This window comes from Cinclus cinclus, chromosome 2 (genome assembly GCF_963662255.1).
Source record: "Cinclus cinclus chromosome 2, bCinCin1.1, whole genome shotgun sequence".
NCBI classification, from domain to species: Eukaryota; Metazoa; Chordata; class Aves; order Passeriformes; family Cinclidae; genus Cinclus; species Cinclus cinclus.
The window spans coordinates 45980313-46006294 of NC_085047.1; the positions used below are offsets into that span (position 1 = coordinate 45980313).

At 37.5% G+C, this 25982-nt stretch overlaps 1 protein-coding gene across 1 annotated transcript in view; it reads left to right on the plus strand.

Moving 5' to 3' along the window:
- RNF17 (ring finger protein 17) overlaps positions 1–25982 on the plus strand; it is a 39913-nt gene that overhangs the window by 5786 nt on the left and 8145 nt on the right. The window contains exons 7-29 of the mRNA XM_062514912.1: positions 29–109; positions 1481–1578; positions 2337–2508; positions 3792–3868; positions 6129–6203; positions 7394–7485; positions 9059–9220; positions 9827–10019; positions 10462–10627; positions 11948–12138; positions 12706–12844; positions 13303–13456; positions 14128–14243; positions 15175–15295; positions 16040–16157; positions 17753–17974; positions 18931–19081; positions 20129–20247; positions 20850–20940; positions 21791–21906; positions 22220–22527; positions 23635–23798; positions 24571–24690. Coding sequence (XP_062370896.1) covers positions 29–109; positions 1481–1578; positions 2337–2508; positions 3792–3868; positions 6129–6203; positions 7394–7485; positions 9059–9220; positions 9827–10019; positions 10462–10627; positions 11948–12138; positions 12706–12844; positions 13303–13456; positions 14128–14243; positions 15175–15295; positions 16040–16157; positions 17753–17974; positions 18931–19081; positions 20129–20247; positions 20850–20940; positions 21791–21906; positions 22220–22527; positions 23635–23798; positions 24571–24690 — 3246 coding nt within the window. The remainder of the gene's footprint in view (positions 1–28; positions 110–1480; positions 1579–2336; positions 2509–3791; positions 3869–6128; positions 6204–7393; positions 7486–9058; positions 9221–9826; positions 10020–10461; positions 10628–11947; positions 12139–12705; positions 12845–13302; positions 13457–14127; positions 14244–15174; positions 15296–16039; positions 16158–17752; positions 17975–18930; positions 19082–20128; positions 20248–20849; positions 20941–21790; positions 21907–22219; positions 22528–23634; positions 23799–24570; positions 24691–25982) is intronic.

Consider the following 25982-nt stretch of genomic DNA (forward strand, 5'->3'; position numbering starts at 1 on the left):
TTATGTTCATTGGCAAACCTTTCCTCAGGAGAACACCACTGAGCAAGATATTGATGAAGCTTTGGGCATAGCTGTTAGTAATCTTGGCCACTTCCGTGATGCAAGCAAGGTGGGTGAAAATCAGTTAAATAAATCATGAAATAATAAATCCTCTCCTAGACTGAAGGTTTTTGTTGTGAGTTAACACACATTAGCACACTATTTAAATGTGCTTTTCCTACCTTTGTTTTGATACTTGTTTTGTCTTTCAACTGTACATGTTAATTGTGTGAATAAACAGCCTTAAAGTCCAGGTTACAGCCTGAGAAGTAGTGTGCAAAGGAGTACATGAGCCTGTGCATAATTTAAAGTTAATAGATCAATACCTAAATGTAGCAGAACTATATACAAGTCAGTCTTTAAGTACTAAGTTTGTGTTTCCTTGCATCAGGATAAAAATCAGCTTTTGTTTTTGCTGTAGCTACTACTCCAGCTTTTTAATTCTGGTGTGCTTCTTTCTGCATTTAAAGGTGGAAAAGATATTAAAAGACAAACAGAAGTAAAAAGTGCAACAGAATGTGCAAGAAAATGTAAATCAAGTGATTAATTTATATGCAAAGTATAAAACATAGAAGACTCCTAATATAATGGGTAATGCTGTTAATAGGTTTTATTGAGTAACTTTTTAAATTAGTTTGTTTAAACTGTAGCTCTTCTTCAGTGTACTGTAGAAAAGGGTGCAGTTCTGTTTTTGCCATCAGTTTGCATTTTATTTGTAAGATAGACAGTATAGAAGTATTTAGGATTTCAAAAGCTTAGTTTTGTTAAGTGTGGTCTGAAATGTCAGCGAGGCCTGTTCTGCATTCCCTTTCTAATGGCCAGTCTTTTTGTTAAGCAAAGCTGTGTTCAATTCCTAATTCATACACTAATAGCATTTTGTGAAAACTTCCCATTTTAACAGCTATAATATAATAACCCACAGGTATGACTATGGTCTTGCAACAGCTTTTCAACAAAGATTGAGAAATTGCCGAAGCAGTATTGTGCTACTGAGATGTTTTCCCATTGTCTCTTCATTAAATGTAACTCTAGAGACAAAACTCATGTTTAGCCGCAGGAAGAAATTTTTTTAAAATTTTCCCTATATGTTCACAACAAATTATAAAGAACAGTGGAAATTGCAGAATGCTGTTATCTGTGCATGGTGCTGTATTTGAATGCCAAGTAAGGAAAGTGAGACAGTGGGACCAAGATCTGTTTTTTTTGCCTCATAGACCTAAAAGCTTCAGGTGAGGAGTATTCAAACAGTGCCAGCTGACTCCATGTTAGAGAAAACAGAAGGTTGTAATGAGCTATAAGTGGTTTAATGTCACTCTGTCTGCTGGATTATCCATCACTGTCTTACTGTTCATTGCTTCTGTTCTGAATTTTAAAAGTAGTATTGTGAGAATAACAAAATAATAATGAAGTAATGCATGTTTATTCATACTGAACAAAATAGGTGCTGGAATACTTGGAATTGAAAGTAAAGCATAAAAAAGACAAAGTTACAGAAGCTGCAGATAGAACACTTGATGAACTTATTACTCTTCTGTCCAGGTAGTAATCTAGTTTTGTAGCATGGCACGGGTGAATGAATACTTTTATCACAAACCTCTTTCTAGTTGAGATGAAAGACTAAAATTTTGTTTAGAATTTTCTCACAGCAGAATTTCATAGTACCTGGCTTTCATTTGTACCCTTTCATTGTGGCATCTTGGAGCTGGTCTGCATGGTTGGAAAACACTAGCTTATTCTGTCTCTGCTCTTAAAAAATCAGAAAGACTAGTCATAATGTTAATTTTCTGAAAAAGCTCAATTTTGAGGATTTTTTAACACAGTTATTAGTGGATGGTAAATTTTAACAGATGGAATAGCAGGGGTTTTATAGTTTACTTCTTGTGCCTTTTCAAGCTGATAGAAGCCCAAGGACACTTTATTTCTGGGTTTTTAGAAATATTTGTGTCTTCAGATTGAGGGGAGAGGGATGTTAAAGCTCAGGTTTCCAGAAGAGCCTCTGGGCAGGGGGTCTTCAGTCTTAGTGGAATTAATTGTAAGATCCAGCTGTTTATTTTTCAGTTGGATACGTTTGGAGATATCAGGAGGCTGAAATGGAAGAGTGCTCCTAATAATTAATAAATGCTGTTTCAGTGTGAACTCTTAACTTTCATGGTTTGCACTGTTTGGGGAAGATGATCCTTGTGTGTGAGATGTATCCACTTGGTATTGTGTGGCTGGCAGCTGTGTGTTACTTTTCAGATTTGAGCCTGTGCAGCTGAGTGCATATTAAATTCTGAAAAGTAATGTTTTCAACACAGGAAAAGGAAATTGTTTTCAGACTTAAAGGAGAGCATCAACAACTACAGTTCTAGTATTGCAGAAGCTAAGGAAGTCATTGAAGAGAAGAAGAAGCACTTGATTGTTGCCATTAGGAAGGCAAAGGAATTAAAATTTTCACATTCTCTAAGAAACTGTTGTGATCTCGCTCAGGTAGTAACATTCTTGCACTGTGATTTATTTTTAAGGAATATATTAAAATTTGGATTGAAAGTTTGTGGTCCCACTTTGCTGACTTCAATACTGACATTTTTTGGGTTTTACACAGACAGGGAATTTGCATTTGGTCTTGGTTACAAGTTATAGTCTGGTGATTGATGTGAAGCAAAAAAAAAAGGTGGTTCTTGCCTTGAAGAGTTTGGCATCTGAAACAGGAAATGGAGGGGGAGGATAGGAAAACTGATACAGTGCTGACCTGTGTAAAGGTGGTGTTTGGATGGGTTCATTTTCTCAAACCTTTTCATTCCAGAGCTCTCCAGCCTTCTCACTGAACTACTCCAGAGTTCATAGCCACACTTGTTTGATCCCCTTGGTCCCAGGCCTTTACTTTCATTCTTTCTCCCCATCATATTTGCTGTTCATGGAAACCCATGCTACCTACCATGCTGTATCAGAGCAAAGGTCTATCCTGTGAAGTCTCCTGTCTCTGGCAACAAAAATGTTTGGAGGAAGCATCTAAAAAACTGGGGAAGTTGAAGGTTAAGGATTTTGGTATCAATAGGGTACATCAGGCTCATTACACTGAATAAACATTACCTTACTCTATCATAAGCTTGTGTAACATCTTTAATGTCATTGTAAAGCTTGTGGCAGTGTGCATGGGTGTGTACATATGTGCATTGTATGTACATAGGCATAGGTAGTGAGTTCCACCTTTTAATATTTAAAATTAGTTTTATGTAAAAGAGCTTCCTCTGTTATTTCAAAATGTGCCACCCAATTACTTCATTTGGAGTCTTTGTAGTCCTTGTGTTGAGAAAAAGAATGAATAATCAGTCTTGCCATTCTTTGAAGAAATGTGCTTTTCATAATCATCCACCCTGCATCTTTTTGTCACTTTCCATATAATGAAACTGGGTCTTCTGACCCAGAGAAGAAGTCTAATCCTTCCTTTTTTTCTGTCATTTATTTCCATCTTACCAGTGTGATTTTTTTGGGAGCGGGCAGCCACCACTCTCCTCTCATAGGCCTGTCTTTTTATTTGGAGATCATTTTCTCATTAGATGTTGATACAGAAGGAATATCTGACTTCTGTTTATATGCTTAGATTACAGAATACCAACCATTAAGTCTTAGCAAGGCAAGAAGACATATTTGAGAATTGGCTGAACTCTTGCGGTTCTTACCATAAAATTCAAGGTGTCGTGCTATAGATAATAGGTGTCTGTATAATCTTTCTGTTTAATGCAAACTGAGATTGTATTTGTTAATTTCAGATTATTTATGACTTGAAGTTGCCAGTGGAGGCTGAGCTCTCAAGAGTGAAGAATTTAAAGGAAAAAATACTTTCAAGGTAAATGACTGGAGTGGGAGGTACAGAGAGAGGTAGAAGGAGGCACAGGTCATCTTAATTACAAACACTGTTTGTGGAACAGTTTAACATCAGAAATTGAGCTTCTTCACTTGCAGTTGACTGAAAACTACTACTTCAGGCACAAGTATAAACTCTTCACTAAAAATAGGCAATAGCCTTCATGCAAGGTGTAGGGGAGAAAGCACATAAAATTTGCTGAAATGTAGAAAAACACACATACATTTTAAAAGTCCTTGGCAGACCTCTGCCACTTCTAAACTCCTGGTTTCCTTACAAATAGGAATAAATTGGGAGAATAAGGGCTTAATTACTTTTTTAGTGAGTCAGTTTCTGGCCTTCAGGGAACATTAAATGCTTTTTGGGGTGTTGATGTCTAAAGAAAGTTGTGGGAATTCCCAATTGCCATGCTGTCCTCACTGGAAGCAACTGATGATTTCTGTAGCCGAAATGAGTTAAGAGTAGGTCACAGCTGACGTACACCTGACCCTGTGCAGCTTGGTCATAAGGCTGGTCAAGAGTCCTGCAGTTCCTAGTGTATAAAGGCCACACTCGAAAATGATGGAGGGACAGAGCAAAGATGGTGCTACTTTGGAACATCTTGGGGCCCCCATTATCCTTTAGGATGTGGAGCCACTCTGGGAATAGAGTGGCGAAGTGTGACACACTAGAGTGGCACAGAGCAATTAAGCTTAGCGAGTTGATTATTTACATGCTAAATGCAAACAATTTTTGTAGGATCACAGACTCATTTAGGTTGCCAAAGACCATTAGGATCACTGAGTTCAACCTTTTACCTAACACTACCAACTCCACCTTTACTATGTGTTTAAGTGTAATGTCTGCATATCTTTTAAATCACAAAATCATAGGATGGTTTGGTTTGAGAGGGACCTTCAAAGGTTGTATTGTCGAAGTGTCCTCCGGTGGGCAAAAGCATCCTCAGCTGTATCAGGTTGCTCAGAGCCCCATCCAATCTGACCTTAAACCTTCCAGGGATGGGGCATTTGCCACCTCTCCAGGCCAATTGTTCTGCTGTTTTAGCACTCTTACTGTAAAAAATTCCTTTTACGTAGTCTGAATTGGTATTTGCTTAGGTCAAGGGATAATGGTTTCAAACTGTTGCAGGAGGCTCTACCAGAAAATCTGTGCCTGTTTTTCTGGAAGGTACTGTAAGGTCTCCTGGTCCCTTGCCTTCTTCAGATGGAACAGCCCCAGCTCCCTTAGCAACATGCCTCTAGGCATGGTGACTCAGGCCATCCCTGGGTGGGTTGCTCCAACACTAGACAAAAATTAGGGCCCTTCCTGTCATGTTAGTTGAGTTCTTGAGTTAAAATATGGATAAAGCAAGCTTTAAAATCCTCTTTTAGAAAATTTGGGCCCTACATACCAAGTCACTATTTGAAGATACTGTCAGTGATGAATGGCAATTTCAGAGAAGCCTGTTTAAATGTATAATGGTAAACTCTCCCAATTTAAAGCTGAAATGTAATAAAATGCCTTTTTTTTTTGCATTGGAAAACTTTTAAGGAGCTTCAGTTGAAAAGGAGACAAAGGAAACCTGATGAAGGATAAATACAAAGGCATTACATACCTTGTGCCACTCCAAAATTACACCAAAGGTGAAAAAAAGCCCAAGTAGGAGGTGCTGTAGACATAAAACATTGTAGGAAAGAGAGGATACATTCCTGAAGGGGCAGTGGGAGAGAAGCACAGACAGGTGTTCAATAATATTTACATTTTAGTTTTCATTAATTAAAACTGGATAGAGAAGCTAAGGCATTTATTTGTGTTCACAGTTCCATTAGCCTAAATGTAGAAGTGCTTAAAAGATTTTGCTAGTTTTCATTGGTAAAGAAAACAGTTAATAGCATAGCAATAAACAGAAGCATGTATTTTGGACATGAGTTATTGTTTTGTTCTTTAAGAAGAAAAGAAAATTCTTTTTCTCTGTGCAGAATGATATATTGAACTAAACTGAGTATAGATGTGAAAAAGTGAGTGAATGTTGCAGTACTCTGTGCATGAGGGAGAAAGCATAAGACAGGAGTTTTGAAGTATGAACATGAAGATAAATGAGCAGCCAAATCTGGTTTTTGTAGGAAGAAATAAACTGGGTTTGGTAACTAATCTCTTACTTTGCTCCTCCATGAATATTGTGAAAAACACCACAGATCTCAAACTGTCAAAGTGATGTAGGTATTCTTGTCACCTTCTGAAATATTTGTTCTCTTCTCTTGAGATTGTTCCTGAACACTTTTGAGATTACATCTTCATTAGAAAATTTGGGCGAGATTAAATGGGAAATGATAGGGAAGTAAGTATTTGTTTAATGAAAGAGAATAGGTATAGTAATTTTCCTGTTCTAGTACTTAAGCATTTATTGGGCAGCAAATTAAAAAAAATAGGTGCTTACGGAATTTTAAGAGTATATTAAAGCAAAGCAAATCTTTATATACTGGTATTTCAATCAGCATATCAGTCCAGTTCATGTTTCACTTCTGACATTTTGATTTTACTTGTGTTTTGCCCTAGTACGTTTTGCTGAATAACTGAAGTTATCCCGATTTTATTTAATTCTGTGTACTTCTCAACTTCAGTTGGCATTTAATGATTGGCATTTAATGGTTCAAGGCACACAATCAGTTAAGAAGAAGATCATTTAAAATATCATGGAAAAGATCATTGAGTCCAACTCTAAACCTAACACTGCTAAGGCAGCCACTAAACCATGTCCCTGAGTGCTGTCTACTATGTTTGTTGTGCATGTAATAGAGATGTTAATCATTTCAGCACATGAAAATGCATGTAAGTGTAAATTAATCTCTAAAATGGACAGCAAGTACTGAACTTGGTAGTATTTCCAGTTCACAGTCTAAATGCTGGTTGTGTGTTAAGATTAACCAAAATAAACCCTTTTATTTTTAAAATTACAATTACTTTTATTTTATTGGGGGGTTTTGTTTGTTGTTTTTTGTTGATGGTTTGTTTCTGTGGTGTTTGACTAATACTTGAAAAAATGGATTGGAGTTGCTGATAAGACTGTTGTAGTTAACACTGAATATGCTAAAAAAGGCTTATTGCTTACTGTAATATTTGAAAATCCTGCATATGAGAGTGGGTGGTATCTGTTAGTACAAAAGCTTCTGCTATGCTTCTTGTTTTCAACATGAGCTGTCTCATCACATTATGAACATTTTTTCAAGTAGTTTGTATTTGTACTTGTGGTCTCTGATCATCTAGGTGGAGGTAGCTCCTGCAGTAAGCTGTGCCCAAGCATATGTACTGTCTGTGACAAATCTTTTAGGATTCAGGAGTTAAATTACTGCTTTTTGTTGTCTTGGTATTAAAAATTTTAATTCAGTTTATTTCTAGAAGCTCTTTATCAGGCGTTTTTTTAACATAAGTGATGCATTCTTAATAAAATCTCTGCTTTGATTTGTGGTTTTCTGGAAAGAGACTGAATTATGTTAATTTGTTTCCAAATAAAATTTTTCACAAATGCAGTGAAGATAGTGGACAAGACACTCTTATCCTTGATGACCAGGAAGAAATGTCTGATGTCATAATAGAAGAAATACTTGAAGATGACTTGGAAGGCAAGTGTCTTAATTACTTCATGTTTTCAGTGTTCCATTGCTGAGTGTGATCTTATTTTTAAGTCTTCTATTGTGCTGTGTGTTTGGCTCATGTAATTTCTTTAATGGTGTCTATTTCAATTTTTTCTTTTGGGGCTTTTTTTGTTCTCCTGTTTAGCTTATTGAAAACTTTATCATAAGCTCTCTCAAAGAGGATTAAAAGCACTAACTTCTATGAACATTTACTCTGACTAGTGATTATAGGAGTTGCACTCCCCTCAGTTTCTGTAATTGGCTCCTGGAGAATTCTTTTCTGTCAGTTACCTTAGCTTCTTGAATCTTCTCCCAGGCCGTTGTCCTATGATATTTGGCAGGAACAATTAGGTTCCTCAGTTTGTCAGGTTTTCCCTGGGTTGGTACTAGTAAGTACTGTACTGTACCTGTCAGCTACAGGTCCGTGAAGGGATCCTTCCCCTCTGTTAGAACACTGAATCTGGAGTGCTTTGTCCAGTATTGGACCTTACAGTACTGAAAGTCATTGTCACACGGGAGGGAGTCCAGCAGAGCCTGCCAGGCTGGTTTGCAGGAGGTGCTCAGAGTCTTAGAGGTGTTTCCCAGCCTTAATAATTCTATGAGTCTGTATGTAAGGCAAGATAGCTGACTCATCATTGTTTGGAAGGGTGATCCAAAAGAAGTTGTGTCCCTGTAGAAGAAGTCTTTCATGTCATTCAGACCTTTTGTTCAGATGCCATCTTACACACTGGAAATGGCCAAGAGAAATCTTGCATCTGTTCTGGATGTGGCATTTCCTAAGCTTGGAAGCACAGTCCTCAATACCTGCTCAAATTGTTTCAGATGCCGGATTCTGTGTAGTCTTTCACCCATGATGTGTTGCAGTGCTGAGGTGGCAGTGCTCCAGGATGTTGCCAATCTGTCTGGTTGGTTTGCCCTGATCAGTCATTCTGGTGACTGATCTTGATGATGTTGTCCACTCTTCGCAGGAAGTTTTGTGGTATAAAATACATTAGTAAGAATTGGGTCGTGGGGCTTCTAAAGCCCTCTGGCCCATTAACAACCTTTATTGAGCAGCTTCAGAAAGAGAAGCCTGTCTTCTATATCCCTAATGGAGGGAGGTACATGCCGTACAACAAAGGGTTGGGATGCTTGGTCAGGAGTCCTGTCTTACATAGGATCATCTCTTGGCTGGTTCCTTGGTCTTCATGCATTAACTCTGAGTAACTATAGCAAAGTGCTTAGCATACCTGTTTTTAAAAGGAGCAGTCTTAATCTCTAATTTGTTTTCTGTGTTAGAGGGAATAAAAACTCTGAATTACTCACTTAAATTTATGCTGTCACTTCATGAGGCAGCCTTCTGTTTTGGAGGGTAGCATAAGGGAGGTAGTTCAAAAGAACAATTTCATCAGGAAGCAAACATGGTAATAGTTTGAGACAAGTATGAACAGATTTGTCAGATTAAAATCTGTTTGAGGTAATATTGTCATGATTAATGCAACATAAACTGAATCATATGTCTGGTAATATCTGTTGGAGTCACTTGGAGGGTGTTTGATAACTTGTGTTATGTCTTACTCAGGTTTGACAGAATTGGTGTTCGTAAGCCACGTTATAAATCCATGCCATTTCTATATTCGGAAATATTCACAGAAGAAAGAAGCATTTGCTTTGCAGACAAAATTGGAAAACTTCTGCTGTAGTAAGAGTTCGTATCTCTTGCCTTCAGACATTTTGGAACTAGGTAAATGGTTCATTTCTAAAGGTCTACACAGTTTAAAATATTACCTTGCAATGTATCTTCCTTAGTATCGTATTCTTTATTTTTTTCTCTCCTTCACCCACTCCTTTATGTAGTAAAGCAGTTCACTGTTTTAAAGTTGAAAGTTATAGAGTTCATTGACTGTATAGAAACCATTCTAGAAATCAAAATGAAAGACAAGAATACGTTCTTAAATAATCAAAATTATTTCCTAAACTACATGCTGATAATCTTGCCCATTTCCATAATGTGTTCAGAAAACCGATGAAAAGTACGTAATAACTTTGTATGTCAGAGGAAGTTTTGCCACTTCACTCACAACTATAGAAAGTTTGCCAGAAATGACTTCTTGATACAAACCAAATGCCTGCCAGCATTAAAGACACTGTGTAAATGAATGTAAGGGGAACTTGTGGTGGCTATGGAGACAGGATTTTTACTGTCTTTGTGTCTTTATTATAGCAGTAGCACTTTTACGACCTGTGTGGAAGATGGGAACTGGGGAGCATTATGCAGAATTGCAGTAACAGTTTCAGTGTGAAATACTTTAAAATACTGAACTTAGTCCTTTTTTTTGCTTCCATATAGGTGCTAGAACTTTCATTAAGAGTAGGGAGACTGGAATGTGGTGCCGTGGAACTATTACTGAACTAATTCCTGTAGAAAGTAAATATCAGAGGAGGAAGCCTTGTGGTCCAATAAGATACAAAGTGTGTGATGTTGCATTGCTGAAAGTATTCCTGATTGATTTTGGAAGCTCCGTAGTTCTGATTTTCTCCGGGTATGTAGAAGGAGAGAAGGGTTTTTTTTGTCTGCAGTTGTTGTCTTTGGCTGTGGTTATTCAACATCTCTTCTGAGAAACAAGTCCTTCCTCATCTTCACACAGGCAGATAACCACATACCCAAATGCCTCTGGTATTCTCTTCATACATATTCCCCTCAGAAAAAGTGGCACTGTATTGAAGCGCACACCTGTACAAGGCTGCATACATTAAAATATTTAGCTGAGACTTGAGTTATAAAAGATAGCATGCAAGTACTAAATGCTTCAAAAAATGCATTTCACTGAGACTTTAAAATTCAGCTCTGTTGACATAACATTATGCCAATTACTGCAATAATAACTTAGAAGTCTGAGATTTGGTTTGGGGGGTTTTAGACTTGGTTTTTTTTTTTTTTTTTTGCTTTTAAGCTAGTGCTGCGTTTATTCCCATTGACACTAGATGTGATCCCACTGAAAGGCCTGATCCTGCTACTCTGCAAACTATTGAAACCCATGACATTTGTCTGTTTGTGAGGAAACCTGACCAGCACATTGAGGCAGAGCTTGCAGCCATTCCTCCTTTAGCAGTACGGTGTTCACTGAAGGATGTTGTTCCCAAAAATGAAGTAAGTGCAAACTGCTTGAAGTATTACAGGAACTTCTTAATAAGATTTCTGTTAAAGACTTTAAATGTGGAATTCAAAATTATCTTATTCCACTATAAACAGAAGGAAACTCAAGAGCACAAGGTGTATTTTTTTTCTTTAAGTTAAATTCTCTTGTAAAAAGATGTGTTGCATTGCTTTCATTGGAAAAGAAACAAGAGTTTATAGCAGTCTTAAAAAGCCTGTGAGACTACAAATATATATTTCAGGCTTAAATCTCACTGTTCATACTTCAGACATGTTCTTTTTGAAGTTTTAAAATTAATTGCAAAATTGATCCTCTAATTTTGTGTCTGTCTGGTAACTATGTAAGTAGTAACTTTCAAAAGTCATCCAAACAAAGAATAAATGCCTTCTTAAAAATTTAAGATGATCTCTAGTGATTGTGCTTTGTTACTTAGGAATTTTTGCCACTCTTGTGAAGTGTTATTTATTCCCTTTCACTATAACCAAAAAGAAAATACTGTCAACCTTTAGTCCAATATAAAAAAAACCCCATATATATTGCAGTATTTTCTTCAGTATTCACTTTTTATTAGGCTTGCTTTATTCTTGCCACATTCACATGGAAATGAACTAAGGCCAATGCAGCTGTGTATTTCTGACAGTACTAGCTGTTGGTCGGTTTTGGGGGGTTTTTACCAGTCTGATGTTGACTGAAAAACTTTAAATAGGAACATACTGGAACAATTTTCACAAATGTAGATAAAACGCCTTCCTTATGTGTGCTTCCATTTTTTTCTGTGCCTAAAAGGCACAGATTTGCAGTATCAAATGAGAACTGTGTTAACTTGATCCCAGAGAAATAAATTCAGATTTTTTTTCATGGTAGATAAAATGTTAGACGGGTTGCTGTGGAGAGCAGAAGTGTGTAAATTGCTCAAATCACATTGTGCATTTGTGTAAAGACACAAGAAGTCAAACCTACATTTCTGCTCTCTCAGTTAGTGGGAAAGTCATGAAATGAAGCAGATAAGATGATTCTGGTTTATGTATCAAAACAATCTCAGGGATCTTCAGAAGAAACATGGTGGAAACTGCAGACCATTATCTTACTGAGTTTTATACAGTTTAATATATGTACTATTCCATAATAAAAGAATTCTGTGCCATGGTGTCCTGGCTATGGGCTAGACAAGTCTGATCATGTTCAGTATTTAATCTGTTCAGATGCATCTGTGCTTTCTTACTTACATTTATTTTATCTTATTTTTAATTGCAGTTCATAGTTTTTGTTTTAACTTTCTCTGACATCCTCGTAACTTTTTCTTTCTAATACAGGATGAAGGTTGGGGAGAGGAGGCAAAGACAAAATTTTTAGAAATGGTAAATAATAAAGTTGTTTCAATGATGGTGTTTAGAGAAGAGGAAGGTGTTCTCATTGTGGATTTGAGAAAACCTCCATTTAATGAAGTAAGCAGTAATGTGCCGCTGTCTCTCAAGGATGCATTGGTTTTCTTAGATCTGGCAAGGTGTGTGTCTTCCTTTGGTTCATGTTCCCCTATGCCATAACTGATAACAGAATAATGCTTACACAGTGTAGTTTGTTAAGCTGGTTGCTTTTGCAGTGTTCCATATATTAATGTGTGATGTATTAACCTTCAGCAGTGTCTGCTGATTTCCCTTTTTCCTTCACCAGTAAGCACCATGCTGTACTCATTTGCACTAGTCAGGCTTCATTTATGTAGGGAACTTTATTTTAGAAAACGGAAAAATACATATTTCTCTACAAATTTTAAATAACGGGGGCTAAATGAGAAGCCCCTGGTGTCTCATTTAGAGACAGACAGAAAGCCACACTGAAATGAGCCTGGGATCTGTTTGATATGGCTAGTAGGCAGTGGGAGAAGTATTACAGATAATTGGCTGCACCAACTGCAAGAAGGAAATTTTAAGCTATGCATGTAAGTATGAATCAAGTAATTTTTATAAGATAATTTTGTGGTTATTTAATGGGAAATTTGACATTTGAATATAAATGGATTCATTTGCGTTAATTTTGACTGACTTTATTCAAAATCTCACTTTGTTTACTTTAGGTTTAAATTGCAGCTTCCCAGTCAGTTGGAAGATTGCACCATCTCACACTACAGTCCACCACATATTCCACAAGAAGGAGAAGAAGTCTTTGTTGTGGTTTGTCACATTAATAGTCCGAGTGATTTCTATCTCCGCTTGGTAAGTTTAGAAATAAAGCCTATTTAGATGAAACTATGAATAAAAATTTTAATGTTGGGCTATTTGTAATCCACACTAAATAAGCTGCAGCTTCTGTCACTTGTTGCCAGTGGTAGGAGTCCTAGAATTAATAGGTGAGATTAATTCCAACAGTCCTTGATTCAGCCTAGTTAAATTCCAGGAGTTCTTAAAATCCCAGAAAGTTTTTGTCATTTACGTAACATGATTTATTCCTTTGTGGCTGCACAGTATTTTAGTGGTTAGATTGGTTATCGAACAGGGCACTATTCAGTAATTGTTAGGCTCTTTAATTCACTTTGTGTTCATGACCCCTTTAATTTTGGAGGGAAGACCGGAAAGTACAGTACTAGAAAAAGAAATATCCCTTTAAAGAGAAAAAATGCTATTAAAAAAGAGCATCTGCTGTGTGTATGTGTGGCTTGTTGTTTTTATTTCAGAGAGAGAATGTGGAATCTTTAGCTCTACCAGAGAAAATTCAGGAGATATATAAACAAGAGAATGGTAAAAACTTGGAAATTTTCTGCCCGGTCGAAGGCCAAGCCTGCGTTGCAAAACAGGAGGATGGGAATTGGTATAGAGCACAGATTATAGGTGAAGTATTGATTCTTTTGCCCTAATGCTAGTTGCAAAATCAGATGTGCTGGTAGGTCAGAGTCACACACTGGATATGAGCAGTAACATCCAGCCAGTATTTTTTACTAGAAATTACAGTGCTACCATGTAGCTTCATAAAGTCAGTAGTTCTAATTCATATTCTTTTTGCTGTTAATAGACTGGTTTATACACCGGTCTTTTTGTTTAAACAGAGATGCAACATACTCAATTTTCTAGAGATTATTGACATTCTATTACATAATTACTTACATAATAGCTTTGGCTGTTCCAGCCAACCTGTGAGTGTATCTGGTGTTGGTTAATAACTCTCCATGGTAATTCCAAAGGGAGTGGGGGGTTGTGTTTGTGCTGAGTCTGTGTTGCCTGTATGTGGGCAGTGTAGCATGTCTGTGCTTACATGTTTATTTGGCATGTGTTCAGTGTGCCAGTGTCTCACAAAGGGGGGCCAAAATGTGAGGGGTGTCATTTCAGGGACTTGAAAGAACTGGCTCCTAAAGAACAGTCATTTTGATTAGAGTATAAAAATTTCAAAAAATTTATACTGGCTGATATGGCATGAATGTGGGGTCTGCTCTGGAATTCTGGTGCTTTAACCTGTATCAGATGCTAGGTTTTTGTTAAAATAACTTGAGCTGTTTTCCTTGAAGGGCTCCCAAGTTGTCGGGAAGTTCTGGTAAAATACGTTGACTATGGCAACACTGCTAACTTAACTCACAAAGACATACGCAAAGTGAAACAGGAGTTTCTGAGCTTTCCAGAAAAGGTAAATGCCTGGGTTAAACACTCAAAATTAACAACATCTCAGTGTATGAGAGGGGAAAGGGAGAGTTGTTCACCTTCTGATATACATAAAATAAATAAAATGTTAAGGAACTTCCTTTTTGCCCACCATTATGAAGTGTCTCACTTAATGTTCTGGGTGCGTATTGAAAACTCTCAATTGTAAATTAAACCTGATGTTGCCCTGCAGTATACATGCTGCAGAAGAGGTATATGTACAATGTGTATATACATACGTATTTTATTCACTTAAATTTATAATAAGCCAAATTAATTTTTGCATTCTTTCAAGTGATAATCTCATAATTGGGGGGGGGGGGGGGGGGGGGAGAATGGGGGACGACATGTTTTAAAGGATTTAATATTTGGTGGGTTTTTAACTTGAGGAATGGTTGGAGTGTCCCCCTTCCCCCTTTTGACAAGAAGGAAAACTGACTGGGGAAGAAAATGGCAGAGTACTTCTGTAAAAAAAAAAAATCATATAAATGAAATATTTTTTTCTTTGTTATTCATTTGATAGTTTTGGTTACCAATCACAGTTATGCTGAACTTTAGCACTTCATATGTTGATAGGGGTTTTTTTAACTAGTTGAAGGCACCAGTAGGCTTTTGTTATCACTTCTGTGCAATAATCTTTACTGATCTCTCCACCAGTTCTATGCCTTGCCATAAAGGGAGGCAAAGAGATTTAAGATCTGTATTTCAGCAAGAAGGTATCTGAATGTGAGGTTCATTCTCAGCTACTGGGAATGTGGGGGATTATTTTGAGCTAAATCATATTGTGGTAATGTGGAACCAGAAGTCAAGGTCATGCTGTCTTGTATGAGTGCAAAGCAAAGCCCGTGATTCAGTCATAATGAGATGATCTTGATCTGTATGTGATGTTAGGTGCATAATCTTGAGTTATTCTTCAGGCAATCAGGTGTAGGCTGGCTTGCATTGAGCCATTCAAGGGGGCAAATGAGTGGAACAGAGAAGCCAAGGAAAGATTTGAAGAAATGACTGAAGATAAGCTTATGTTGTGTTCAGTTATTGGTAAGTTATCAGTATTAATTTCTATGTGCATATTATTAAGATGACTCAAATATAGAAACAATCACTTTGATACTTAAAATAGTATTTATTTGAAATGGTTGTGTTCATGCATGCTAGAGATATTCTCACTCCAGTCTATCTAAATTTTATCCTCTGGCTGGAGGAGGCATAATAGATAAAGCTTGCAACAAAAGCTCTGTTCATGTCTTGTCTTACAGACTACACCAGTCTGTAAGTCTGTGTTACATGATGGAAGTATCCTATTTATTCAGATGGGCCTGTTTCCGAAAGGACTAGCTGTCCTTGATGTTTCCTGACTTCATTGGTAGCTGGGATTGTGATTGCTGCTGCTCTAAAATATTGCTAGAATAGAAAAATAATTTTAGATAACACATATATGCCTCAGTAGGATTTTTCTCAATACCATATGTTGTTCATATGCACCTACTTACATTTCAGCCCTTGAAGAATAATGATTTGGAGCCCATTTAATAAATGGAATTGTGTAGCAGTTGGAGTTCTTGTACAGAAGCATCCTGTGATTATTGGTGTATTTTAAGTTAGTTTTATAGATATGTGCAAAGCTAAGTGTCTGCATATTGTTGATGTTCAGAATCAACTACTTTGTACATCAAATGTAATTTTGGAGAATTGTCTTTTCATCCTATTTGTCATTCCTCTAAAACCATAATCTTGATACAGTCATTGGTTGGCACTAATTATGTTGATATTATTCATTCACAGAAATTTTAGATAATAACATCTTATCTATTGAACTCTTCAATGCCTCCGCTGATAATGGGAGCAAATTTAGTATTAACTGCCAGCTAGTTGAGGAAGACTTAGCATCCTACATACCTGGGTAAATACACATTGCATAACTTAATGTATATGGAACTACAGAATCTGTGTATTGAAACTGCTGGTGTTGGTGTGTCACTTCAGTGGCTGGAATTTACCACATCTGTGACAAATTAATTTTCAAATTGCATTCATCAGCTGGTATAAAATTTATAGTGTAACTGCAGTTTGATAGTTGAATTCACAAATTAAATCTTGACTAATGTATTGAATTTGTACCTGTGAAAAAATTTGAGATCAAATGTTTGCATTGTACTTTTAGTGTCCCTAAGTGCCAAATTTTCCCCAGTGTGTTTACTGTTAAGGTTCCCATCCCCATGCAGTAAGAAAAAGAATTTGTGTTAAGCCTGCACCTAAAGTGAGTCATCTCTTTGGGAGGTGGGTTACTAGAAAACACTTGGGTAAACAGCTGTGACAGCAACAAAAGAGTTGGGAGGACAGCAGACTTGGGAAGTGTTGTGGGGCAGATGAGGCTAATGAGAATATAACACTGCGGCATTTAATTTGCTGGCTTTTTGCCAAGATAATCCATGGGATGTATTCATCTGTAGTTACTCTTTCATTAATAATCTTTGAGTACTGGTGGAAATACGTCATTAAATGGGAAGTTTTCATTCCAGAAGGAAATTCCTGAATTTCCTTTTTTCAGGAGGAAGCATGTAAGTGGATTTCCCCTCTTAGCTCAGAAATGTAACTAAGTCTTAGTAACACTCTAATACTGTCACAGTCACAATTTTTAGTAAGCTTTCTGTAAGTATGGCAACCTGAACAGCTGAGATGTTTTTTCCCTGTCATTAAGGTATTTTGTTGTGTCCCATCTGTACTTAGATGCCTGCTTCCAGCTTTCAGTCAAGGGGCTATATTCCTTTAGCATAAATTGCTGTGTAACACTGGTCCCTTGAATAGCATGGATTTTATGATCCCTTGCTCACTCCTTCTTTAGTTGGACTGGGGAGAAAATAAAAGAAACTTGAGCAAGAAAACTCGTGGATCAAAATAAAGAGAGAAATCACTTACCAAGTACTGTTGCAGGCAAAACAGACTTGATTTTACATAGTTATTACTAATTAGCATAAACAGTTACTAATTCGGGCATTGGTACACAGAAGACAAGCTTTTATAGCACCTACCTGTCCCCTTTCCCAGGGTCAGGCTTGTTCCAACCACCTCTCCTTCCTCTCCTGCACTTGAGTTACACTCGGTCCATTCAAGGAGGCAGGGAGTGGGGGCAGGGACACAGCAGTTTATCCATGTTCGCTCCTTCCTTCTTTTCTTCCTGTGCTTTAGAATGGACCCTCCACAGACCTTAGACCCATATTTTGTGGGCAAGAGGCCCGCTCTGGATCTTCTATTGTTGTGATCTTGGTGCCCCCTGTGCAGACTCTTCTGTTCCCTGAATGTGCAAGGGACCTTCTGAAGGAGAATAAAAATGTTACTATCATTAGTGTTTCGGAAGTAGCACTTATAAATGTTTTTGTCTAAGCCACAACTCACTCTCTTTCATGTTGAATAATTCTGTCATTTTGTTATTGAGCCTTTTTCACTTTGTTTAAAATCTATTTAAACTTCCTATTCTAATTTTGTGCTCTTTTACAGGTACACTGAAAGAACTGAAGTAAGTCCCAATGAAATATGGGATGATCCTCTTGAAGAAATTTCTAAAACCTCAGAAGCTTTAATTCCTATGGACATGGAACCTGTGGATGAAGGAGATTTCAAATCACTTTGTAACAAGGAGTTACATGGGAGAATTAGTCATGTTGTCTCTCCTAGTAAAATTTTTGTACAATTGCTGTCATCAGAAAGAATACTGAAAAGGTACTAAAATTCAAAGAACTTTCCTCCAGTTAAAGTGTTCTTATTACAAAGTGATGAAGTATAGTTAACAAACAAACTCTGCTGTGAGTTGCATTTGGCACTTGTGACATTGTGCTTCTTGAAGGCTGCTGACTTACCTTTGTTGAGGAAAGTATGGGAGCAGAAGGGAGGCTGGCACTATTCTGTGGCTTATTAAATAGTTCTGATTCCGAATCAAGTATATGATCTCACTCATATTTCAAATCAGTTTTATTGTAGTAAGTATTGGGGCCTGATGAATGCAACCCTGTCCAGAAATATTAAATCTTCCTGCTCTCTCTTCTCTCCTTCCCATTCTCTCATTAGAAATCTGGTTTTATTTAACCAGACTTGCATCCCTAGTCTTAGGAATTACTATTACTACTAGTACTAGTAGCATGTTGGGGGTTTTTTCAAAATGTTTCCAGTGCCCTGTTAAGAAGTTTGAAGACAACTCCTAGACATGGTGTATATCAGCCTGCCTTTGGTAGATATTTAGGTAACATTTAAGTAGTCATGCCTACGGTTTGAAGATAGTTAACAGAGTGTGTCATGGTTCAGTGCAAGTTGCTTATTTATCTGTTTCTTTTCATCTTCTTGGCTGTAACTACCTAAAGTTTAATTTATGAAGTCACGATGTTGAGTACCACGCTCAAGCTGTCAAAACAGTGTAGTTTTCAAATAGTGCCGTACAAAGCACTCAGGATTGCTCAGATTAATTCCAGTTAACATGATAGGTTTACAGACTTTTAATCAGGATGCATGTGTTTTGTAACTTCCATTTCTTTTATTTCTAACATGTCATGAAGATAAAGTGCAATACTGTGCGTCTGTTAAAACAATAAAACTTCATTGTATGCTATTTAAACAATGACTGAATAAGCCCTTTATTTAATGCATTAAATTTTATCACTGAAATAGTGATTTTTAAATGTTAGTTTACAGGAGGAGATGGCTTCCTTCTACAAAGAATCCCAGCCACAGTCTGTGAAGTGGGAGAGTGAAATGCACTGTGCTGTTTACCTACACGATGTGCGACAGTGGCAAAGAGGTCAGATAAGCAGGATTGTCTCTAAAACAACTGCAGAGGTAAAGCTCTTATCATAACAGGGTTCATACTTTTCTTTCCAACCTTGAAAGTGTTCACCGGTTAAAATAAGGTCAAATCTTTGTTTCTTTCTTCTGTGTTAACATTTTTCTCGTAGTCTTGCTTTTGTTGAGAGTTTAAGTCATGGTTTACATTGCTGCAAATCAGTTGACTGTCTTGTCAGAGCTCAGGGGCCTTTAGCAGGGAATCTGGTAGTTGAGGAAGGATCATGAGGTTGACTCTCTTTATTTACACTGCCCTTTGGAATATAGCAGAGATTCCCAAGCTATAGTCTAACAATTCATTTCAGATTCTAGAAGGTGTGTGAAACTGTTGGTCTCAGTAATTCAAACTCAATGATCCTTGTTAAAAAACTGAGCCAGTTGAACCAAGTGCAACACCACAGGAACACATGTAGTCATGCCAGCTGCATGAACCCTCAGCTGGTGGTAATGCAATGTGCCATGTAGCTATAATATTTTCCAGAGTAAGCTCATACAGAGCTGCTTGAAACATGCATTTTGTTGTAACAGTTTGAAAATAATGAGTACCAGAAAAAGCATTTTGTGACTAGGTACTTATGTATCTCCAAAGTAAGAGTGGCTTTTAATCATACAGATGATACAGGATTGGATTGGTATTGATTTTTTTCCACCATTAGGTTGTGCCTAGGGTTTTTTTTAGTGGGAGGCAGAAATGGGATTTTGTGTACTTCAAGTTTGCTTTATCTGTTTTCTGAGCCTAAGAGCCTTCAAATAGCTATTTAACCATATCAGAATAAAAATCAAGAGGAGAGCTATTTCAGTGTTTCTTAGTTTACCGAAAAGTCAGTAACCCCCTTTGAGCACAATTGTAAGCATGTCCTTTTTTCTATGTTGTGATAGTTGCTTGAGTTGTGATGAAGTATTTCAGTGCAAAAGGCATTTGTTTAATCCCAGTAATGTTTGAATTTTTTTTAACCTCCTCAGGGATGCTTTGAATTACATTTCTGACAGGTAACAGTAAGAGAGGGGATTTTTTTCTGTTCTGTTGTTTCTTGCCTGTAATAGGTACTGCTTTATGATTCTGGAGCTAAAGAAACAGTGGAACTCAGCTGTCTAAGAAAACTTGAAGAAAGCATGAAGACCCTTAGGGCGTTAGCAGTAGAATGTTCACTGACAGAAATAAGGTAGCCTTTCCCTTATACTGAGTGGCAGCATTACAAACTAAAATTTACATACCTTTGTTAGCACTATCTAAGGTTTGGATGTGACTTGCTTTTTGAATAAAGAAATGGGGTGGTGGCTGTGATTATTTAATAAGGTTTGGAGTTTTTTCTAAGGGTTATACTGTATAGTAGTAAAGCAGAAACTGTGCTATAGAAATAAATAATACTTATAGGTTCAGTTATAAAATAGTGAAGAGATTTATTTCATTTAATACTTCTTTTGCTTGGTGCAGAATTTGGGATGAATTGGATCTCATGAAGCTGTACAGAAGGTCTCTTTCCTAGATGATTATGACAGGTGTCATAACTTCTAGAACTCATGGTCCTCCTCATTTTGAAGTTCTGGGCTTACATTTTTTTAATTTTTCAAGTTGTAGAGATCCAGAAATTAATAATGATTTCATGTTAGTCTTGACTGTAGTAGAGATTCTTTTTTTTTCTGTAACTGTTTTGGCAGTTAAAAAAAAAAAAATCAGGTCTTTAGTAGAGGGAAGAGTTGGTGGTTATACTCAGGAGATGCCAACTTCTTTTGTACATAGAGATTATCATTTTTTCTATGTTAGACCCACCGGTGGAAATACACAGTGGACAGCAACAGTGTGTGAATGCTTATCCTATTACCTGACTGGAGCACAAGTGAAAATAGTCATACAGGTTTGTAATCAAAATGAGTGGTATTTATAAAATTTGTCAGTCTGTCTGCCAATCTGGGATTTTTTTTCTGAATATTTTACCTTTCAAAAAGTTGTGAGTAGAGCTTGATTGTATCGCTGTTTGTTCTAGGGAAAAAGGTGCTTTTTCTTCTTTCTACTTTACTTTTGTTATTCCCTGGAGCATTAGAGCAGTTGGCTACCCAATGTGGAGAGAACTTCACCTTTGCTATATTTGGTTGCTGAAGAATAGTAGGTGTTATCTTTGGGATCACTGGATACTGACAGCCTTTAAGGACAGATAAGCAAACTGCTCAGGTTCTTGATGAGAATGATTTCAGAAGCTACTATATTAGTTTTCAAGCCTCAGAGACTGGAAGAATTAATCCAGTGCTGTATGAACATTATTAGTAATTGATCTTTTCCATGGTTCAGAAAAAAAAACCCGGGGTTATTAGAAAGGTTTGATTTTTTTTTTTTTTTTTTTCAGTGTCTGTTGGCGGCTGCCAGTGGTATTTTACAGTGTGCGTAGAAATAAAAGCAGTGATGAGTGAAGTTGTATTTTTGCATGAGTTTAAATATCCTGGAAAACAAGTGCTTGGCACTTGATTCTGTTGAAAAGCTGAGGAGGAAAGCAAGTTTTTATTCTACAACTTTTTTTAATGTCATGTGTAGAACAGGTGGTAAAATGGTTGGAACTGTCATACGGATTAAATAAATTTGTCTTCTCATGTGGGTATCAGTTGTTCGAGGATGTCTCATGACAGTCAGTACCAATAAAATGAAAAATATGCTTGTAGTTTAGGGGAAATGCATATTTGTAATATGTTGTCCAGCTCTCCCGTTTTTTCCAGGAAAATGATGTGGGCTGTGCATTGCCTGTGAAAATTCTTTGCAAAGATGAAACAGGAAAAATAACTGATACTTCTGAATACCTTATTGAGCAGGGTTTGGCTCTTAGAAACAGAAGGTTTGGATAATTTTTTTTATATTCTCACAGACTCTCATGTTCATATTTGACCAAACTAATAAGCAAATTTTAAAAATTTGGATTGTGTTCTACAGTTCTAGCAACAAAACTTCATCTTCAGTGGACTTGCTTGAGTATAATGTTATTTATTGTATCCATGGCACATTACATTTATAGATGAGATGCTTGACATTATTTTGAGATACCTTTGCTACTTCTGTGTGTTTGGTTTTCTTACTTGTGTTATTTTGTAGTTTTGCACTCTTCAAGTTCTTTGTTGGTTAATATACTGATATTTGATTGAATCTTCTAGAACTGGTAGAGCTGATGGGGCTTGTTTAGTCTCCAAAGACCATCCTGAAGTACATTTCGAGCAGGAGAATATACAGCTGGATGGTTGTAATTCCAAAATTGCATGTGCAAGAAACAGGACTGTTCCAGAAGTAAATACCACTGTTTCAGAGAGTGAACAAAAATCACTCAAAACACACAAGCTACTGCCTCATTCAGAAATGGATGAAGTATATAAATCTCCCATTGTTCCTGAAGCAAAAATTTTCCAGGCTGTAGTGAGTTGCATTGGAGGAGATGGAACTATTTATATAATACCAAAATTATTTGGTGAGTTTACTAGAAGAAAATACATTTATGCATCTGAGTGCTCTTGGGTATCAGAATGTATACTAGAACACCTATCTGGTACATGTTCACTGTTCTGAAAGATTCCTCTTGGGAGGTGATGTCCTTTAGTGTGAGGGGCAAGGATTCTCTCTGTCCTTAAATCAGCTTTCCTATCCTTCCAACCTCCCAAGAAATCCAAAAACCCAAAGCACTTGGATGGGCAGGTAACTTAACTTTTCTTCTCTAGTCTGTGATGGGTAAAGCAGCAAGTGCTTTATTTTGTAATGTTGACTGATACACTAAATGTAGTAATTTACTTCAAATTTTTGAAAATGCAGTCATAAAGATTCTTGGAAGTTAGCTTGGTTCTCAGATAGTGCTGTCTTTGTATCCTTCAGTTTAAGCTCAGTACACAGTGTCTTCAGGCTCTTTATTTGCATTGTGACATATTCTACATTTGTATTGTTTGAAAGAGGTTCATTTTCTTCTGACAGATGCGGTGTGACTCCTCAGTTCCATGTTAGTATATTGTACTTTAGAGAAATATTAATGTATGAGAACATTAATTCTATCTTCTTTTGCTCCAAAAGTACATTTAACTACTAGATTATGTAACTATTCATAAAACTTTGAAATTCAAAGTGCAGTAGCCCCATTTACACAAGACAGTGTGTTCTTCCTGCAGTTCTTGCTGTAGGCTGTACCCATAGCAGAAGAGATTCTTTTGGAAACATGTTCTGTGTTGTTTCATGGTGTCCTACTACTGAAACAGTGGTCTAGGAGTTGTCTTGTTCATGCTTTGCTTGGCCCTGATATTAGTGCTGCCCAGCTGTCAGTTACAAAATTTATACTCTTCTATTTCTGAGACTAGAGTTCAGAATTACTAATGGCTTCAGAATTGGAAATGCAGTCTGCGTAGTAACTCTTCTGCATATACTAGATATTGAACATACTTATTGTATCAGTGTTGGAAAATATATTTGCATGTGTGTTTTATGTTTATACATGTTTTCATCTGAATCTGATGGGGTTTAGTGATGGAAATATTTTGCATGAATGTTAGGGACTATTTTTAATTTTTTGTTTCATTTCTCCTACTCTCACAAGAAACTGCGCTAAACAAATTGATGGCTGAAATGCAAAATACATTCAAAGGCCTTGGTCTCCTGATACCCTACTGCTGGAAAAAGGGAGAAGCCTGTGTTGTAAGAGGACCAGATACTCTGTGGTATCGAGCTAAAATTGTAGGAGTCAGTGGTAGTACTCTCCAGGTAAGTTTGATTGTATGGGGGAAAGGTGTATGTATATCTGCATAAATGTGTTTAAAAAAGGCATGTACTCCAATCCTCTAAAATAAATAATGGATTTCACATTTTTTCATTCAGCTAACCTGACTATGTGGATGTTCATTCTGCTTAGAAGTGTTGATTATGGTCCTCGTTATTACATTTATTTTAAAGATCAAATCTGTCTATTTCAGTTGTCACAATTTTCCCCGTAGTTTCCCTAGTAATGGCAAGTTTTTTTAAGTAAAAGGCTGCTTTTGATCTCCTGTAAGTAATCCCTTTTAGGTTTTTTTTTTTTTTTTTTTTTTTTATTTTACTGTTCTTGCCATATGTAGAATGCTTTGAAAACTGTTAGGTTTAGAATCCCACACCTGCCCTGTCCCCACCCAGAAAGTCTGTCTGTTTTGAATTCTTTCTGCTGCACAGGAGTAGAGCTTCTTCTCATTAGTGGTTAATCTTACCTAAACTCTGGAGTCTGCTCATGATTTTTGAATGCACATTTGCAAAATATATCCTAGTTGACCAATTTTTTCCTTTCAGTTTTATACTGATGTTGTTTATTCCATAAAAGGTAGGAATTCTTGCAAAATAAGTTTATAGACTGAATTTCTGATCTGCCATGCCACTTTTTTAACCCTTTCTTGCTTTTCTACTTTGTCACATCACCTACTTACCATCCAACCATTATTTTTTGTCCTCCATTACTTAACTTAATGTAGAAACCAGGAATTACTGGAAAGCTTTGCATTTCCTCTAGGTACAGTACATAGATCGTGGTTACATAGAGAGCATTCCTCAGTGTCACCTGTATCCAACTACGTTTTACACTGGCATTCCTCCTTTCTGCATCCCATGTCAGCTCTACAAGACACTGCCGGTGAGTCATGGCACATCTGTGTGTGAGTGGGTGGTTACTCAAATCAATACCCTGCTTAGTCAGAAAGGTTGAGAGTAGTTGCTGGTATCTTCTCTTGCCTGCAAGGATTCAGAGAAGAGATGATGAGGATTGTTTCAGCAGGTCCTTATCAGGACCCAGCAGACTTGCTTTATCAGGGGACTGTGCTTGAAAGGTAGCACTCAGTGGAGTTAAACCTTTGTGAGACAGGACACTGCAGGCCTGGCAGGGGGTGCTCTGAAATGGTAATTCATTCTGTAATAGCAGCATCAAAAAGTAAGTCCTGGATTTCTTAATGCAGAACGGCCAAACAATCTGAAATTTTAAAGTCCTGCAAAACTGTGTCTCTAACATGAGCTTGACTGTGTAGGAAACAATCTGAACTAATACAGGTGAATTGTTTTAGGGGTTTTTGTCAGTAAGTAATTGGTATGTAAATAACATCTTCACATACCATCACACCTTGTTTACTCTGAACGGTGCACTTAGTAAAAGTGAATTACTGAAATTTCCAGCTTACTTTTATTGCTGGAAGCAGTTGAACTGATAGTAAGGAAGGCTGCAGCTCCAGCAGGGGGGTGGTGGGGAAGGGACAGGCAGTAGACCTGCCAGCAAAAGGTAGCGTGCCCAGGTAGGAAACCTCCTGCAGCAGGTGGTCTGAGGGCTGTGAAGCAGCAGGCTGAGGAGGAGTTGGATAGCTGATTCCAAATGTAGTTTGCAGTGGGCCTGCAGCCAAACAGCCAGGAACCCTCCCAGCAGCACGTGTAGAAGAGAGGAGTAATAATGCAGAAGAATGGAAGCTTACAATGACAGGGACCTGCAAGAAGAAGAGATTTTCCCCAGAGTGTGAGGTGCACTTGCAGCACTGCTTCATCATTCGGTGGGCTGGTGAGGAAAGGACCAGAGAGAGGCTCTTGTCTCTCAAAAGGAGAGAGGCCAGGGCTGAGGAGGGCAGCACTGTCTGCTCCCTGTGGAACCCCCAGTGCAGCTAACAAAAGGCAGTGGGAGATAGGAGGGGGTGCTCCCTTCTGAGAGGTGCAGAGGAATCCATGTGCTGACTCGACACACTCTGGAGAGGGGTGGTGCTCCTGCCTGTTTATACTGTTGACATCACTGAGAGGCTGCCAGGCCTCATGCAGTCCACTCACTGTTACCCGCTTCCATGAGTTATCTGCTCCTCTTAGCACCAGTGATACTCCTCAGACTGCTCCTGGCTGTGTCTGCAGAGTTTGCAGATCCCAAGAGTGTTTGTAAGGATCTGTAGACAGCAGGTA